This window comes from Cetorhinus maximus, chromosome 2, assembly GCF_964194155.1.
Source record: "Cetorhinus maximus chromosome 2, sCetMax3.hap1.1, whole genome shotgun sequence".
In the NCBI taxonomy this organism is placed as follows: Eukaryota; Metazoa; Chordata; class Chondrichthyes; order Lamniformes; family Cetorhinidae; genus Cetorhinus; species Cetorhinus maximus.
This window is the reverse complement of record NC_135880.1, coordinates 9858198-9877973: the sequence shown is the minus strand read 5'-3', so window position 1 is coordinate 9877973 and position 19776 is coordinate 9858198. Positions and strand designations below refer to the sequence as shown.

The 19776-nt window shown below is 41.2% G+C and overlaps 1 protein-coding gene across 3 annotated transcripts in view; it reads left to right on the top strand.

Moving 5' to 3' along the window:
• Positions 1 to 399: 399 nt before the first annotated feature.
• zfyve28 (zinc finger, FYVE domain containing 28) overlaps positions 400 to 19776 on the top strand; it is a 264825-nt gene continuing 245448 nt past the window's right edge. For all 3 annotated transcript variants that reach the window (XM_078560667.1, XM_078560661.1, XM_078560677.1), the window contains exon 1: positions 400 to 533. In XM_078560667.1, coding sequence (XP_078416793.1) covers positions 498 to 533 — 36 coding nt within the window. In that variant the 5' untranslated portion in view covers positions 400 to 497. The remainder of the gene's footprint in view (positions 534 to 19776) is intronic.

Genomic DNA, 19776 nt, shown 5'->3' with positions numbered 1-19776 from the left:
GTCTCGCTTCAAATGAAATAATCTCTCAAATGGTCTTCATTTATATTTTTAATCGCCGATTGGCCGTCTCAGCGGACCAGGTCTTCTGACTGGCGGAGATCGATGTCAATCAGCGAGAGGGAGGCGGGAGCTTCGGGAGCGGGGAGGTGTCATTTCCGGTGCGTAGTGCAATGTGGGATGGTGTTGTCATGTCAGCGCCGAGCTGATGTTGGCGTTAGTGGCGCCGCTACCACCACTACCACCTCCTCTTCTCAGGAGGAAGGAAAGAGAAGAAGAAGAAGAAGCAGCTGTTTTAATGTCAGCGTGAGGGGCAGGCGAGAGCAAATAGCGCCTGCTATCCGGGAGGAGGAGGAGGAGGAGGAGGAGGAAAAAGTGGTCCCAGTGTCGTTAGGGCGGGCGGTGGGGGTGTCGGTTGTTGACAGTAGGGGTTTTCCCCCACCACCACCACCATCCCCGGAGCTCGAGGACGGCGAGCCTGAGCGGCTGCAGCCGGCAACATGCACCGGTTCAGAAAGTGGCTCTACAAACCCAAGGTGAGCTGATTGATACCTTTTTTTTCCCCTTTCTCTCTGTTCTGCTCGCCAGCAGCCTGAAGTGCAAATGTTCCACGGGTTAAAACGCACTCTTTGCTATCACTTATCAAGTGACCCATTTTGTTTTTTTTTATTTAGCTTAAAACAACACCTGCAAGAAGCAATGCCCATTTAAAGAGAAATATAACTCTAGGAGATGGTGCCCGAAAGGCTATCGTCCAGCCTTTTTTTAGAAAAAAAATTAGAGCAAATGGGTGCATGTGTTTATTTTTATTTAGGAGGTGCGTGGTTAGAAGGGTGCATTGGCGAAGTCTGGGGTTCCTTTTCCTTATCTGAAGTATTCAGTGGGCAGTATGGTTATTAGGGTAGCGCGAAGTGTTGTGGAGGAAACCCAGGTAAACTCCTTTACTCTTATCGCCGGGGTTTAAAGCGCGATTGTGGAATTCTTTCTTCAACTTTTAACTGCAATCGGCTCCAATACCAATTGCGTTTTACGAGATGAGCGGGGCGCAACTTATTCAGCTTATGAAATCGCTAGTACCTATCAGGCTATTGGTTAGGACGTTTAGATTTGCGTTAATAAGTGATTTTTTTTTAGGTTTCTAATTGTTTAAAGTATGTGTATAAGTTTATAGACAAACTATGTATCTGTTTGTATCCTTCCGTAAACCGTGTGCACTTGAGCAAAAGCCAAATTCAGTTAAAACGGATTGAATGGCCGTTTATCTCTGTTTCTGGGCTGCTGTATGACTCCTGGGGCTGCCTGTATAATCGCAGTCGCTGCACTTGAACTACTGAGGCGATTTCACATGTTTTGACATGAATAAAGTGACATAAGTGAGAGTATTACTTTTCTAATTTTGATACCCACATAAAAAATACATAATGACATCTTTTAGGGTTTTGTTTTAATATTGGCTTGTGCACATTTCTGCTGGCAGTTACTCCCTGCCTGGATGGCTGCGTTACTTCATTACCATCCCACTTGCCTCGTTTTTTCAGTTCAGTATTTGAAGGTTTAGGTTGTGGAAGCAACCTAAAGAGTGAAAGACAGGAAAACCTGCTCCTTGCTCAATACAAATGTAATTGATCCTTCAGTTGCACTATTGCAAATCTGCCTCCAAGGAAGAAGGATACAGAAATATTAATGAATGTGTTAAGCACACTGAAATTGCAGAATTGTCACCGGCTTGGAAACCATTGCAAGCTAGTTTTACTTGTTTGATTAAACTGCTTTGTATTGTACCGGCCGAGATATGTTTACTTTTCTGTTATGCTTCCTGTGACGTGTACCAGGTCTTTGTTCTGGCCAAGCTTCATTTGGTGGATGTGCGAGAATGTTCTCTTCAAAGCTGCAGTGTTCGTTTCCACAATGGTGATTTTGCCTGTGAATTTTGACAAGTTTGTTTCATTGCTTACTGAGGGTGAATACTGTACAGTGGGGGGGAAAAAAGACAGTTTTTGCAAATTAATTATTCACGTAACAGTGGTTTCAGAAATTTGAAGTTGAAATGTTTACAGCTCAGGTATCACTCACCTGATTTAGTTCTGGAAATAAACACTTGATGGCTAGTAAACAGCTTGTGGTAAATTATTTTTAAACTTTTATTTCTTTCCAAAGTGGTTCCTGTCATGTTATCTCTGATTTTGTTGAATTGACTAATTCCCTTTAATCAACAATTAATGTTTATACCTGAAGTATTTTGCAGTGCAGAATTTAACCGATTTGTTTTACAAGTGATTAAAATCTGTTCAGTTTCCTGTTGTAGTCTTCTTGTGGCTGTTTTTGTGCAATGACTTGTGCCAAATGAAATGTTGAATGAGTTATGCAAATACGGACATGTGACTTTTTTTTCTGTGGCGGATTTATCACTGCACGTGCTTGTAATCTTGGCCTCAAAATCATTTCTTTTTGTGCAGCCAATATCCAAATTTTGGCTGTTGCTTAATTTTAACAGTTTTTTAATGAAGTAAAATGAGTTGCCTAGTTTTCTGCCTTTCAAAGTTTGTATCAACATTTCCATTATTTACCACTTTCCAACTATAAATTGAGTTTGTACTCCTTACATTTCTCGTTGGTTCATTGGGTTTATGTTTGGAGGGTGGTATTTGTCCTTGCTGTTGCATTTGATGTTCTAGTGACTGTTTAAGGAATCAGGAGGATGTGATCCAGTTTACCTGTTGCCCTGTTCCCATTATTTGATAGCTTACTAACTGGTATTGCCCAGAGTCTCAAGTGATAGGTAACCCTGTGGTGAATTCTGGTGGGCTGCTAACTGCTACAATGCTTGACCACTTAAAGATAAGCTTTTAAAAAAAATCACATTTCCATTTTTATAGTACCTTCACCTATCCTTAGAAGTCCAAAAGTCCCATTTCGTAACCAGTGAATTATATCTTTTAAGTGTAATCAAGGTTATTTAGACAAACACAGTAGCAAGTTTGCATGCACTAGGTTTCACAAGATTTGCATAGTGCCTTTCATGATCACAGGATGTCTCCAAGTGCATGACAGCTAATGAAGCGCTTTTCAAATGTGATCATTGTTTAATGTAGGAAACGCAGCAATTTGTGCACAGCAAGCTCCCACAAACAGCAATATAACAATTTTGGTTGAGGAATAAATATTAGTCAGGCCAGTGATTATTCCTGTGCTCTTCCTTGGAATAGTGTGATGATATATTTTACATTCATCTGAGAGAGCAGACAGGCCCTTGGTTTAATGGCGCATCCAACAGGTGGCACCTCTGACAGTGTAGCATCCCCTTGGGACTGCATTGAAGTGTCTTTTTTGTGCTCAGTCTCTGGACCTGAAACTTTCTGACTTGGGCAAAAGTGCTACCAACTCAGCCGCAGCTGATGATTTTTGTTTATATGATTTGATAGAATGAGATATTGCAAAATGAGATTATTTGGCCCAATGTGCTTCTTTGTAAGAGCTGTCTAATTAATTTTGCCCTTTCCCAGTAGCCCTGCAAATTTTTCCTTCTCAGGTATATTTCCAATTACCTTTTTGAAAATTAAAGATCGAATCACCTTCCACTATCCTTTCAGGTGGTGGAATTGCTGATCATAACTTGGTGTTAACAAAATTCTCCTTGCCTCCCTTCTGGCTCTCTAGCCTGTTACCTAGATATAATTTTAAAAAGCAGAAAACTAGCTATTTTTCTGAATTGTTTGTGGTGAGTTGAGGTAGGACATGGAGAATCACTTGCTGGTTTTCAAATCATGCCGAGATCTGTTACATTTACTCAACCAAGCTGCAAGGCTCTGATTTATGAAATTTCATCCAAAAGACAGCACCTCCGATAATGCAATATTCTTCAGTACTGGACAAGTCTCGGTACTTAAAAGCACAACCCTCCGAATTTGTTGAAAATGTTGAAAAACGAGTGAGACAACATTTGAAGCAAGGACCTGATCCCTTGCCCTCTCCTCCCAAGCTCAGCAAGGAGCTTGCTTTTTATTGCACTGCTTCCAGGTGTATGGAATGGGCTATAATAACAGCTTTTGTGGACAAAGTGTGGCTTCTATTTGGCATCCTTTCTTTGCAATGGTAGAACACAGTTATGTGCCTGATTCTGTATACAGGTGCCTGCTGTGGCTCAGTTGGTAGCACTCTCGCCTTTACATCAGAAAGTTATGGGTACAAGTTCTACTCCAGAGTAATGACCATATAAACCACACTGGCAACGCAGTGCAGTATTGAACAAGTGCTGCACTGCCAAAGGTGCTGTCTTGCCTGTGCAGCACCGAACCGAGGCTCTGTCTGTCCTCTTGGGTGGAGGCCAAAGATTCCAAAGCTTATTTGAAGAAGACCAGGGGGTTCTCCTAGTTTCCAGGCTAATATTTATGTATTCCTCAAATGACTAAAATTAGTTTTTTTTTTTGAAGAACCTACTGTGTGCAAATTGGTTTCTGTATTTCCTACACACAATTTCTGACACTAATTTTGGATGTAAAACACTTGGGATATTTGTGTAGGTATCCCAACAATGGAAAGTGTTAGAAAATGCAAGATTGTTATTTCTGAACTGAACGAATAATCCAGAATGAGTGTTCAAATCACAGTTTGAGAATTGGAATTAAGTCTGGAAATAAATTGGTATTAGTAAAAGTGGCTCTGAGGTTGTTGGATTTTTGTCAAACCCCAACTGGTTCACTGATATTTAGGGAAGAAAACCTGCCATCCTTAACTGTTCTGGACAATGGTGAGAGACTAGAATCAATAATGTGGTTGACTCTTAACCTCCCTCTGAAGTGACCGAATAGGCCAATCAGAGATGGCAATAATGGTAGCCCTGTCAGCGGTGCCTGCATTGATAAATATATTAGCAAGAAATCTGTGTGGTGCATTAGTGCAGTATCATGATACTCGATGTAAAGTTGAAGTCAGTGAGAATCAGGGGAACTCTCCATTGGTTGGAGTCATATCTAGCACAAAAGTTAGTTGTGATTGTTGGAGGCCAGTCATCTCAGTCCCAGGATGTTGCTGCAGGAGTTCCTCAGGATAGTGTCCTAGGCCCAACTATCTCTAGCTGTTTCATCAATGTCCATCCCTCCATAAGGATAGAAGTGGGGATGCTTGCTGATGATTGCACAGTGGTCAGTACCATTTGTAGCTCCTCAAATACTGAACGAGTCCATGCCCACATGCAGTAAGATCTGGACAACATTGACACCTGGGCTGATAAGTGGCTGGTACTATCAATGTCTCTCAAATGCCAGGCAATAAGCATGTCCAAGAAAGAATCGTAACAACTCTTGACATTTAATCGTGTTATCGTCGCTGAATCCCATACACTCAACATCTTGGGAGTTAACCATTGACTAGAAACTTAACTGGACCAGCCATAAAAAAAAACTGTAGCCACAAGAGCAGATCAGAGGCTGGGAATTATGTAGCAAGTAATTCACTGGTAAACAGAACAGAGGGGTTCTACATGAATGTTTCGAGGACTCCCTGAAGAAGTCCCTCTCTGCATGCCGCATTGACCCTTGCAAGTGGGAAGCATAGGCCGTAGATTGATACCAAGAGATGCCCCATTGGGAGTGCTGCAGACAACTTTGAGACTGTGAACAGCTGGCATGGAAGAGAGGAATGGATCCAATTGCTCCCAGCAGTGACTACACCTTCACCTGTACCCGCACCTGCCAAGGGAGAATCCCAGTGCTGGATAGGCCTGACTAACCACCAGCTAGTCTGCAACCGATGAGTACAATTCCTAAAAATCATTTTCTGCAAAAAAAAAATCCAAGAATTCACCTCCTGACCCCCAAATCGCCACCACCTACACAACACAAGTCAGGAGTGGGATGATATACTGTCCACTTGCCTGGATGAGTATAGTTCCAATGACGCTCGAAGCTCGACATTATCCAAGACAAAACAGCCCACTTGATCGGCACCTTATCCACCACCTTCAACATTCACCCCCTCCACCACAGGACAGCAGCATGTAGCATCTACAAGATGCACTATGGTAAACCGCCAAGTCTCCTTTGTTAGGACCTTTCATATCTGCAGCCTCTACCATCTAGAAGGACAAGGGCAGCAGATGCATGGGAACACCACCACCTGCACATTCTGTCCAAGTCATACACCATCCTGACTTGAGACAGAACACTGACTCAGTGGCAGTGAAAAAGCAAAATCCTGGAACACCCTTCCTAACAGCCATGTGGGTGTACCTACACCACATGGACTGCAGTGGTTCAAGAAAGCAGCTCACCACCATCTTTTCGAGGGCAATGAATGCTGAGCTTGGGATGTGAGCCTTGCTGGCAAGAACGAATAAAACAACAACTTTAATGCAAAATTTTGTTACGCAAACAAACATCAAACTAATGTTTAATAATCTGTCATGGAACCAAAAATTATCACAATAGGTAAAGTAAAATATATTAAGTTTTTGTTTTCTCCTGATAGCATTTAGATCAGAAATTTCATTTACAAATGGTAAGCAATAAAAATAGGAGCAGGGTTGTGAAGTTATTGCACCTATTAAAGTTTGAAAGGGCTGATTTTACAGGAACAAGCACTTTAAAGTAGAGAATGTGGCTGTTAAATGCTTTGCACAGGAATATATTAAATCTTTACCACTAGTAACATTTTCTGGTGCTTCTACATCTGGGAGTCCTTTAAGTGGCTTATAGGTACACAAAGTTATCTTCAGTTGTTGGTTAGTAGCATTTTCCCCTGACTTGTGGTTTCTAGAGTAATCACGTTCCCTTTTGCCTTCCTCTGGGACATTTTTTAGAACTTTAAAAATCTCATATGAATGCCTGATGTAGATATAGTATTGCAATATGTGTTAAGATTTGAGGTTGCTTTGTGTGTTGCAATTTGCATGTGTTTCCATTTCCTGAAGTGGCGCAATGGAAATCTTGGAACCTATACCAATGTTAGTGTTCCAATGTCCTGCTCTCCTCCATTGATCTTATCTTGGCTGCATATGGCTTTTTTTCACGTGTTTATCTACTTGAATTGCATCATCAACTATTCATCAGGGAGCAGCATACATAGTTGAGATGTAGATCAATCACATTGTTCTCCATTTCGAATAAAAGATTTTGTTTTCTACATTTTGTTGATGTGGCGTGAGAGACTACCCTTGCAAAAAAATTTTGCTTTTAAGTTCTTGACATTTAATAGACTGAACAAGTTGATAGGGTCATGTTCCCAAGATTTGATGACTCATTTTCGTTTACTCCTTTGATACTGAAGCATTTTCTCTTTCCCATCTGTATGTAACTTATGGTGGGTTCCCATTAATGTCTAGAAAATGCGATTATGTTGTGTTGTTATCCTTCAAGTTTAAGTGGAAATAAGAATCCCATGACCCTAACATCAATTTTATCAGCAACATAGAGGAATGTGGAAATAACATTAACATGAAAGCAAAATACTGCGGATGCTGGAAATCTGAAATTAAATGCTGGGAAACTCAGCAGGTCTGGCAGCTCTGAAAAAGAGTCATACGGACTTGAAACGTTAACTCTGTTTCTCTTCTCCTCTCAAATGCTGCCAGACCTGCTGAGTTTTTCCAGCATTTTTTGTTTTTATTGTAGTGGAAATAACATTGTTACATGAACCTGCTTTAAGTGAATCATCATTACAAATATCAGCTAACCTTTTAAGTTCCCTGTCCTAGTTTTTCTTAATTTGTTCATTTCAAACTACCAAAGCATGGAATGACGTGTAGCTCACATTCACAGATGGCCATCACTGGAGTCTTTCTGCTTCCAGTGAGAAATGCACTTCATTAAATGACTAACACCTACAGTGTGTGTATATAATGTAAATAAGGTACCTGAAAAATAGCAAATGACGAGGAGGTGGCTAGGTGAGAAAAGGGATTGGCTCACTGCTTCCTCCTGTCCTTAAAAATTCTTGTTTTTTTCCCCCCTAATTGTTTAGAACTGTTATGGAATTTTAATCAAAATTTGTGTTTAGGTTGGATACTTGTAAGAATGGTAAAGCAGGTGGCTACCCATTCCTCTCCTGAGTGTTAATTTGTTCTACTTTCTGAATATTTTACTGAGTGGTCATGCAGAATAGTTGGCTGCTGTTAAGGCATTCATACTAACTTTTTGCCCCATTTTCTGGGAGGGAAGTGCCCTGAGGCATTTCCTAAAGGGCACTGCCTTAAGGTCTGTGCTTGCTTGTGTTGTCAAATGAGAAACTATGAATTCCAATTTGTTACTCGGAGGATAACAATGTATCCTTTCTTTCCCTGATTTGTCCTTCTCATTTGCATAACGCATGAAAACACTTGAGGAATTTCAGATGATCATAACCTCTTTTTCCTGTTGCCAGAACAGAACTCGCTAAACTTTCACTGTGCTTCTCCTCTGATGTAACATGCTACATAACAACACTTGTTTTCAAAGAAATGATCATCCTGATCTGTGATATACTAGTGAATGGAATAACCCCTGACAAACTGTTCAGCTTTGAGACCCAGAGAATGGAATTCATTATAGACAGGAAATGGGTTCATGTATTGAGGTTCTCGTCATCTTTGTTCGTTTTATACATCTTTAGAAAAGACCTTTCTTAGAATCTGACTGCTTAATCAATGATGCTTTTTATAATGAATTGTTATTTAGATTGAACAGCGTGTTAAGCCAGCATTCTGTAATGACGTTCTACATCTGTCGCAATGAGGCTTATTACTAGTTTGTAGAGAGCAAACTTGCTTTATGGTGCAATGCCCTTTATCTGCTGGACTTGAAATCATGACACTTCAATCCTTGCAAGTAGTTTTGATTTAACAGAGTTGTCCATTCAGGAAAAAGAGACTATAGTCTGTTTAAGTCACTAAAAACTCTTTATTGCAATTTTGCTGCACCAACACAATCTACTTGGAGCAGTTATTGTACTTATTTTACAGCTTCTTGTACATATCCTGTGCAATATACCATGTTTAAATATGGAATCTAGTTGCCTTCATTTGTGTCGTATAAGGGTATTGAGCATTGCTATAAAAGCTCTGAATTTTTTACTATTCCCAATGTAACTTTAAAGCTCGGACTGAAGATAATTTTTTGCAGCATGTGAGCAAAAGTCCTGTGGAATACCATAGTTTTATACAGACTGGAATTTGCCATTATGACAACTGTGTGCAATTGCTAATTAGCAATTAAATATGAAAATGTAGAGCACAAGTCCAGAAATTTGCATAGCTAATGAGGCTTACAGTAACCATCAGCACTCTGGTGCTGGGCTGATCTCACTAGGCTTCTTAGGTTTAGGGGTTTGAAATCCCTTGTAATAGATTTGAGTGCAATATTGATGACTCAGCAACACTGAGCCATAAAGTAAGAAGTGATAAAATTATAATCATTATTACATTGAGCTAATGATCCATTTTATGTGGACTAGAAATATGAGCTAAGAAAGGGTTAACAAAAGCTCCATAGTGCATCATAAGCCTGACAAATTCCGACGTGACTGATCAGAAACTTGGTATGTGAGGGAACAAGCTTTGATCCCACACCTATGTAGTATCATAGTTTAAAGAACTGGTGTACTAGCTAGGGGGTGAGCAGCTTCAATTGTGTAATTGTAATAAAGCTTCTGGATTCAATTGTAAAGCTATGGTGCATTACTGGTTTGTCGTTTATTTTCAGTGAAAACTGAACTTCATGTAACGAAAATAATTTTTATTTTGCCTGGGCACTTTGTGAAGCTTTCTCTGCTGTGGTGTTTTCAAATTAGACTTGGGATAATGCTGCAAATAAAGAGTACCATGAGAGAAAGCAAGCTAAACTTTTTTTAAATTTCTTGCCAGTTTCTCTCCTTTTTAAAGGCATAGATTACTAGCTGAGGTATGGTTCCCAAGGCACTCTTGATAGTTGCTCTCTTGACAGCTCGCCCAAGTGACTATTTAACCCTACAGATCGTTATGGTAAATGTCAACAATTTACTTGATAGACACGATCCTCTCTTTTTACCTGACAGCAAGCTGCACATTGTTGAAGAGCAAATCCAATCCAGCTTTTCTGTATATAACCTAAGGCTGCTGAAGCCTTTAGTCACACCTATATTTCTGTCCTGACTATGATCAGCTAACTAAACCAATATTGGGATTAAACTAATGGACTTTAATTACCGAAATGGCTCAAAAATTCAATGGCTTAACACAGAGCTACCAGTGGAATCACTGGTTGAATTTCGGTGATTTGATTTACATTTTTAAAAAAGAGAATCCTCAACGACCAGAACTCCAATTTATTATTTTCCTTTGCAGCAATATGTAGTTGCACCTGATTTAACACTGTCTTAACTTGTCTTAGCAAGCAAGTAATAGACCATGTTTTTTTCTGACGAAGTACCATTGAATTACGTTAATGACTTCAAAATATAGGTGAAATTCCACTGAAGGATGGGGAAGAGGGAAGTGTTGATTTATACAAATAAAGGCTGTACTAAATGTGTTTTAAATAATCTTGCTTGAGTGCAAGAGCACATTTAGCCCATTTCTGGTTAAAGTGAGACTATTGTTGCTGTTAATGGATAGTGTATTGCAACAAATTGACCCATGAGCCTAAATATATAATTTTCTAGCTGTCAGCATGAGGGAAATGCTAGGAGTCAATTGTGATGAGCAAGAATAATTTGGGCTACAAACACCTTTTTTTAAATAAAGAAAATTATACAACTTAGTTTGAATGCTGCACATTGAAATATTGCATTTTTACATAAAGGAGTTATACATGGCAATTTGATTATTTGACCTTGTACTGAAGAGCCAGCTGTACAGGAAAAAAATTGAAGTACAGGGATTATGTACTTTTTTACTACCATCCATTTCACCTCATTGTTTACATTCAAGTTCTTATTTTTAATTTTTGCATTGCCTTTTGTCTGTAGGTTTTTGCTCCAATGTTTTTCTCAAGAAAATTATTCAATTCACTTTTTTTTTGTCTAGTGGACTTTCTCTTTAATCCTTTCAATCGTTTCAGTTTCTTGTGAAGGTGTTGATTCTTTGCTATACAATTCAACAGGTGCCACGCACCCACTGGCGCACACTCTTACCTGAGTGAGAGCGAGGGAGTTGCATGTGAGCCTTGATAATGGAGTTACCAGAAGGCTTTGGGTCTCCGGTAGCATCATGGCTAATACGGCCCTGTTGCCTATATGTGCTTGCTTCTGGCAGGGATTGCTGATTTGAAGCAAAATCCCTGGGTAACTTTCTGATTTGTAACCTAGTAATGTTGAGAGCAATTATAGTGATCCTGCTGCCAGCATGGCTGAGATAAGCTAGTCAGCACAGAACTTTGAATCTTCCTGGCCTACATTACTGGATAAACTTCCAAAACAGTTAGGGATGCCTTTTGTGTCAAATAATTACTCCCTGGTAATGCATTCCACGGTTTTGCTTTCAGTTTGGTTGCCTTTCTCACTCGGAACTAATTTTTAGCTTGCGTCCCCTAAGCTACGGTATTGATTTTTTTTTCTTCTGGTTCATATTCTTAAATGTCACTTTGAATATCTCCAGTTTGCTGAAGTAACGAATGACTTATTCATTCCCTAGAACCTAAAATTCCTAATACATTTGAGCAAAAGTTCCTTTTCATCTTTTGATAATCAGAATTGCGTAGACTTCTTGGAGGAAATAACTGGGACCTTGTACAGCAATAATAAAATCTCCTCTGTTAAGACATCTGTGTGTATTGGTAATTTTTCTGTTTCATTTCTACCATTTTCTTAAACGATAGCATTTCAAGTTTTATATTTTTAAATTTTTCTTTGCTTACTGTCGTTTTGCATGCTGGGCTAGATGGCTAACGGTATATGGACAATGTTTTTTTTCTTATCCACTGAACAATTTGAGCAGCGAGACAGGTAAATGTTCATGCATCCAGATCTCATGGTTCCTATGGTCCTATTCAGAGTGATTAAAATGAGAGTAGATGCTTTACATGAACCTCTCCTTCAGTGAAATGCTGCTCCCCACTGATGATGAGTAGTGGGTAGAGACAGCACTTGTTGAAAATGTCACTTGAAAACTCAATTAAGAGTTTATAAAGGCCTATAAAGAATGCCTACCACTTACAAATCTATGAAGAGCTCGAGTCTAGGGTGTGCTGTCATGATGGTCAAGGAAGCTCTGAAGGGTTCACTTACGAATTTTGATACAGATTTTGAGTCCTGGGAGAAGCTCACTCTGGATTGCTACACCTGGCACAACCAAATAAATGGTGTAACCTCCTTTGAAAGCACACTTCAATGAGAGACTGAGGGAAAGCATGAGAGGGAATGCGCCCAAATCGTATCTGCAGCAGAACCTTCCAGATTGCAGATTGGCCTTCCTAGTCTACTGTGTACCCTATCAAACATCCCAGATGGTGAACGTCGTCATCTTTGCCTCGAAGGGTGAACAATAAGTAAGGTTGGTGCCTGTGTGTCCTCTTGCAGTTAACGCTGACAGACTCCGATAGAAAATTTCAAATAACTGAACAGATGAGAATTAGGAATAATTGAGAAAAATTTAATTCATCTATTCGGTCTAAGCAACTGTTATTCATAGTTTTAAAAATCATGTTTATTTTGCACTAAATCTATGGTAGCAAATGCAAGCCTCCATTTCTCTAGGATTTAATGAGTAGACCATATCAAAGCAAACATCAGTATTTACAAGTAGCTGGATGAATACCAGCAACTGTATAAGCTGGCATCTTTTCTATCTTGACTGCTGGTTACATTGCAGTCACTATAATTGTAACTGAGTAGTACCTGTAAAACAACGGTGTCCAAACTGTCTCTAATACATGCGCTCTGCCCAGCCAATTTTGATGTATTTTCACTTTTTTTACTTGTGAATTTGTTCGAACTTTTTGACTTGGATATTATGTTAGATGTTTAAGGAGATTTTCAATTCCGCCCAAGTAAAATATATTCCAAAGAGGAAGAAAGATGGTAAGAGGGGGGAAAAAAGCATCCATGGCTAAGCAAGGAAGCTAAAGATAACATAAAGGCAAAAACTAAGGCATATCAAATTGCAAAGGTCAGTGGCAGGCTGGAAGATTGGGAAACTTTTAAAGATCATCAAAGGGTTACTAAAAAAATAATAATAAGAGCAAAGGTAAATTATGAAAGAAAACTCGCGCAAAATGTAAAAACTGATAGCAAAAGCTTCTACAAGTATATAAAAGGAAAGAGAGTAGCTAAAGTGAATGTTGGTCCCTTGCAGGATGAGACTGGGGAGTTAATAGTAGGGAACGCAGAAATGGCAGAGACGCTTAATCAATATTTTGCCTCAGTTTTCATGGTGGAGGGCACTAGTACCACCCCAATAGTAACAGGTAGTGCAGAGGGTATAGAGAAGGAGGAACTTAGAACAATCACCATCACTAGAGAAAAAGTACTGTGCAAACTATTGGGATTAAAGGGTGACAAGTCCCCAGGACCTGATGGCCTACATCCCAGGGTCTTAAAGGAAGTGGTAGCGGAGATAGTGGATGCATTGGCTATAATATCACATGTTTCCTGCTAGGATGAAGGATAAGCATGGCAAGTTTCAGGAACCTTGGATAACGAAGGATATTGTGAGATTAGTCAAAAAGAAAAGGGAAGCATTCGTAAGGGCTAGAAGGCTGGGAACAGATGAAGCCCATGGAGAATATAAAGAAAGTAGGAAGAAACTTAAGCAAGGAGTCAGGAGGGCTAAAAAGGGTCATGAAAAGTCACTGGCAACCAGGATTAAGGAAAATCCCAAGGCCTTTTATACATATGAAAAAAGCAAGAGGGTAGCCAGGGAAAGGGTAGGCCCACTCAGGGACAGAGGTGGGAATCTGTGTGTGGAACCAGGAGAAATGGGAGAGATACTAAATGAATACTTCCCATCAGTATTCACCAAAGAGAAGGACTTAGCGGTCGATTTGTCTAGGGAAGAGTGTGTAGATAGCCTGGATCATGTTGAGATCAAAAAAGAGGTGTTAGGTGTTAGAAGAATATTAAGGTGGATAAGTCCCCAGGGCCAGATGGGATTTACTCCAGAGTACTGAGGGAGGCAAGGGAGGAGATTGCTGGGGCCTTGACAGAAATCTTTGTATCCTCACTGGCTACAGGTGAGGTCCCAGAGGACTGGAGAATGGCCAATGTTGTTCCATTGTTTAAGAAGGGTAGCAGGGATAGTCCGGGAAATTACAGGCCGGTGAGCCTTACGTCAGTGGTATGGAAATTATTGGAGAAGATTCTTCTTGACAGGATTTACTACCATTTGGAAGCAAATGGGCGTATTAGTGAGAGGCAGCATGGTTTTGTGAAGGGGAGGTCGTGTCTCACTAACTTGATCGAGTTTTTCAAGGAAGTGACAAAGATGATCGACGATGGAAGGGCAGTGGATGTTATATACGTGGATTTCAGTAAGGCCTTTGACAAGGTCCCTCATGGCAGACTGGTACAGAAGGTAAAGTCGCACGGGATCAGAGGTGATCTGGCAAGATGGATACAGAATTGGCTTGGTCATACAAGATAGAGGGTAGCAGTGGAAGGGTGCTTTTCTGAATGGAGAGCTGTGACTAGTGGAGTTCCGCAGGGATCAGTGCCCGGGACCTTTGCTGTTTGTAGTATACATAAATGATTTGGAGGAAAATGTAACTGGGCTAATTAGTAAGTTTGCAGACGACACTAAGGTTGGAGGAGTTGCAGATAGTGAAGGGGATTGTCAAAGGATACAACGGGATATAGATCGGTTAGAGACTTGGGCGGAGAAATGGCAGATGGAGTTTAATCCGGACAAATGCGAGGTAATGCATTTTGGAAGGTCTAATACAGACAGGAATTATACAGTAAATGGCAGACCCCTTAAGTGCATCGACGGGCAGAGGGATCTGGGTGTACAGGTCCACAGGTCACTGAAAGTGGCAACGCAGGTGAATAAGGTAGTCAAGAAGGCATATGGCATGCTTGCCTTCATTGGCAGGGGTATTGAGTATAAAAGCTGGGAAGTCATGCTGCAGCTGTATAGAACCTTGGTTAGGCCACACTTGGAAGATTGCATGCAATTCTGGTCGCCACATTACCAGAAGGATATGGAAGCGTTGGAGAGGGTGCAGAGGAGGTTTACCAGGATGCTGCCTGGTCTGGAGGTTATTAGCCATGAGGAGAGGTTGGAGAAACTCAGATTGTTCTCACTAGAGCGACGGAGATTGAGGGGCGACTTGATAGACGTTTACAAAATTGAGTGGCATGGACAGAGTAGATAGTCAGAAGCTTTTTCCCAGGGTGGAAGAGTCAATTACTAGGGGACATAGATTTAAGGTGAGAGGAGAAAACTATAGAGGAGATGTGCGGGGCAAGTTTTTTACGCAGAGGGTAGTGAGTGTCTGGAATTCGCTGCAGAAGAGGTGGTGGAAGCAGGTACAATAGTGGTATTTAAGACGTAACTTGACAAATACGTGAATAGGATGGGAATAGAGGGATATGGACCCCGGAAGTACAAAATGTTTTAGTTGACGGCCAAATGATTGGTGCAGGCTTGGAGGGCTGAAAGGCCTGTTCCTGTGCTGTACTTTTCTTTGTTCTTTGTTCCCTGGATTCTGGAAAGGTTCCAGTGGATTGGAAAAATGCTAATATAATGCCCTTATTCAAAAAGGTGGGGGGAGGCAGAAAGTGGGAAGCGATAGACCAGTTAGTTTAACGTCTGTTGTTGGGAAATTTTTGGAATCCATTATTAAGGAAGTAGTAGTGGGGCATTTGGAAAGTCAAAATGCAATCCATCAGAGCCAGCATGATTTTATGAAGAGTAAATCGTGTTTGACTAATTTGCTAGAGTTCTTTGAAGATGTGACTAGCAAAGTGGATAATAGGGATCCTGTAGCTGTAGTATATCTGGACTTCCAGAAGGCCTTTGATAAGCTGCCACACAAGATTAATACACAAGATAAGATCACACAGAGTTAGGGGTAATATATTAGCTTGGATAGAGGATTGGTTAATCAACAGAAAGCAGAGTCGGAATAAATGGGTCTTTTTCTGGATGACAAGCTGCTATTAGTGGGGTGCCACAGGGTTTGGTCCTTTGGCCCCGACTATTTACAATCTATATTAATGACTTGGACTCAGGGATAGAATGTACTATAACTAAATTTGCAGATGACACCAAAATAGGTGGGAAAGTAAGTTGCAATGAAGAAATAACTTGGATATGGACAGGTTAGGTGAATGGGCCAAAATTTGGCAGATGGAGTTTAACGTGGAAGTGTGAGGTTATCCATTTTGGTTGGAAGAATAAAAAGGTGACTTATTATTTAAATGCTTCAGTGCAGAGGGATCTAGGTGTCCTCATGCATGAATCGCTGAAAGCTAGTATGCAGGTCCAGCAGGTAATAAGGAAGGCAAATGGAATTTTGGCATTTATTGCTAAAGGAATAGAGTATAGAAATAGGGAAGTGTTGTTGCAACTGTACAAGGCATTGGTGAGACCGCGCCTAGAGTACTGTGCACCGTTTTGGTCCCCTTACTTGAGGAAGGATGTGGTTGCATTGGAGGCGGTTCAGAGGAGGTTCACTAGATTGAGTCCAGAGATGCGGGGCATGTCTTATGAGGAGAGATTGAGCAGTTTAGGCCTATACTCACTAGAGTTCAGAAGGATGAGAGGAGATCTAATTGAGGTATATAAGATGCTAAAGGGGATAGACAAAGTAGACGTGGAGCAGATGTTTCCCCTTGTGGGGCATTCTAGAACAAAAGGCCATAGTTTTAGGCTAATGGGTGGTAGATGTAAATCTGAGAAAAGGAGGAATTACTTTACTCAGGTTCGTGAATCTGTGGAATTCACTACCTCAGTGCAGTGGATGCTGGGATGCTGAATAAATTTGAGGAGACAGACAGACAGATTTTAAATTAGTAACGGGTTCAAAGGTTATGGGGAGAGGGTGGGAAATTTGAGTTGAGGCCAAAATGAGATCAGCTATGATCGTATTGAATGGCGGGGCAGGCTCGAGGGGCTTAATTGCCTACTCCTGTTCCTAGTTATGTTCTTATGTTCCGATATCAGAACATTTGAGATCTATTTGTATCTAGTGTTATGGAATCATTGCAGTTTGTGAGGCTCTAAAGTGTACACCCAAGAGATGTGCAAAACTGTATTCGCCAGCAAATAGTATCCTGGTTGAATATTAAGTCCTGGGAGAAAGCTGGTTTGAGGCCAGTGAGAGATCACCCTATGAAAGTGGTTATGTGCATCCTGCCTGGAGACCTCTGCGTTCCTCCAATTCTGGCCTCCTTTACTTTACCACTGTCAGTTGTACCTTCAGCTGCCTTGTCCCTAAAGCATGGGAGTTTCCTCCCTAAACCTCTGCCTCTTGACCCCAATTTGCTCCTTTCAGACACTGTTCATAACATTCCTCTGACCAATCATGGGTCACCAGTCCGAATAACTTGTTGCTTGGTGTCTGACAGCTCCCCATAGATTCCGCTATGTTAAAAGCAATGATCTAAATGTAAGTTGTTCAATGCAGTGGGATTCCAGAATGTGGTGCAATGAAAATCTGAAATTGCTTCTCATCAAAGCAACAATGATATATTAGACCATAATGCAGGTCTGTTAAAACAACCCAACCCATTGAGGGGTTTAACTGTATTGCTGAACCATAGTTGCAAGTGGGGAAAAAAATGAACTTTGCTATTCACTATTTTTAAAGAAAGTCAGACTCCTTAAAAGGATCTGATGACTTGGCAGGAGGATTGACTGTTAGAAAATTTACTGCATAATAAGAAATTTGACCTGATTTTAATAAAAAGTCAATTGTGAGTGTAAGGCAAGTTATTCATTGTTTCAGTTCTTGGAGGACTTGGAAAATCAGTAAACTATCTTTGCTCTTAGATGCTAGAAAAAAAATTGCAATTGGTTCCAAATGACTTAAAAGTATTTAAACCACAAAGGTCACAAAAACAGAAAATGCTGGAGAAATTCAGCAGGTCTGACAGTACCTGTGGAGAGAGAAACAGTTGATGTTTCGAGTCCGTATGACTTCAGAGCTACAGAGAAGTAGAAAAATGATTAAATTTTATGCTGTTTAAGGGGGTTGGAACAAATGAAGCTGGATGGAAGGCCAGCGATAGGTGGGGGCAAAAGAGAGATTGACAAAGATGTCATGAACAAAAGGACAAAGTGGGTGTTAATAGTAGCGGTAAGGGGCGAAAAAGGTGCTGATAGTGACATTAAGGTAAAACAGAATGTGATAATAGGACAAGGGTAAGCACTGAAAAAACAAAGAGCAAGTATCAGATGGCCCTTGTGGGGGAGGGGGGAAAAAGGGGTCAAAATGGGATAAGGGGGGTAAAAAGGATAAAACAATGAATAAGTGAATATGCATAAAAATAAGTGGATAAAAATAAAAATGAATTTTTAAAAAAGGGATAAAAAAGTGGTGAGGAGAGCGTTCATGGTGTGAAGTTGTTGAACTCAGTGTTAAGTCCGGAAAGCTGTAAAGTGCCTAATCAGAAGATGAGGTGCTGTTCCTCCGGTTTGCATTGGACTTCCCGGGAACATTGCAGCAGGCCAAGGATGGACACTGGGCATGAGAGGAGGATGGTGCGTTGAAATGGCAAGCAACAGGAAGGCCTGGGTCATGCTTGTGGACAGACCGAAGGTGTTCCGCAAAGCGGTAACCCAGCCTGCGTTTGGTCGTCTCAATGTAGAGGAGACTGCATTGGGAGCCGCAAATGCAGTAGACCAAATTGAAGGAGGTGCAAGTGAAGTGCTGCTTCATCTGAAAAGAGTGTTTGGGACTTTGGACGATGAGGAGGTAAAGTGGCAGGTGTTGCACCCTCTGCAATTGCATGGGAAGATGCCGTGGAAAGGGGATGAGGTGTTGGGGCGATGGAGGAGTGGGTCAGGGTGTCCCGGAGGGAACGGGTGAGGGGAATGTGTTTGGTGGTGACATCATGCAGGAGATGGCGGAGGATGATCCTTTGAATGCGGAGGCTGGTGGGGTGGAAAGTGAGGACAAGGGGGACCCTATCATGGTTCTGGGAGGGAGAGGAAGGTGTGAAGGCAGAGGTGTGGGAGATGGGTCGGACACGGTTGAGGGCCCTGTCAATCACAGTGGGTGGGAAATCTCAGTTGAGGAAGAAGGAAGACATGTCAGAAGCACCGTGGACAGTCTTTTGATGGACAGTCGATCACCAGAAATGGAGACAGAGGTGTCAAGGAAGAGGAGGGAAGTGTTGGAGATGGACCATTTGAAGGTGATTGAGGGGTGGAAATTGGAAGCAAAATTAATTTTTTCCAGGTCCATACGAGAGCATGAAAAAGCACCGAAACAGTCATCGATGTACTGAAAAAAGAGTAGTGGGAGGGGGCCTGAGTAGGACTGAAAAAGGAATGTTCCATATACCTCAAAGAGACAGGCATAACTGGGGCCATGTGGGTACCCATTGCCACACCTTTTATTTGGAGGAAGTGAGACAAGTTAAAGGAGAAATTGTTCAGTGAGACAACTAGTTCAGCCAGACAGAGGAGAGTGATGGTGGATGGATGGGGATTGTTCAGGCTTCTGTTCAAGGAAGAAGCGGAGAGCCCTCAGACCATCCTGGTGGGGGATGGAGATGTCGAGGAATTGGACACCTATAGTGAAGAGGAGGCAGTTAGGGCCAGGCAACTCCCCAAGAGGATTTTGTGGATAAAGATTTCATACGTTAGCCCAAAACATGACAGGTAAATACAGCAGGAGTCTATCCTTGACTACACATCAAAAAACACAGTTCACCTTCTAAATTCTGAAA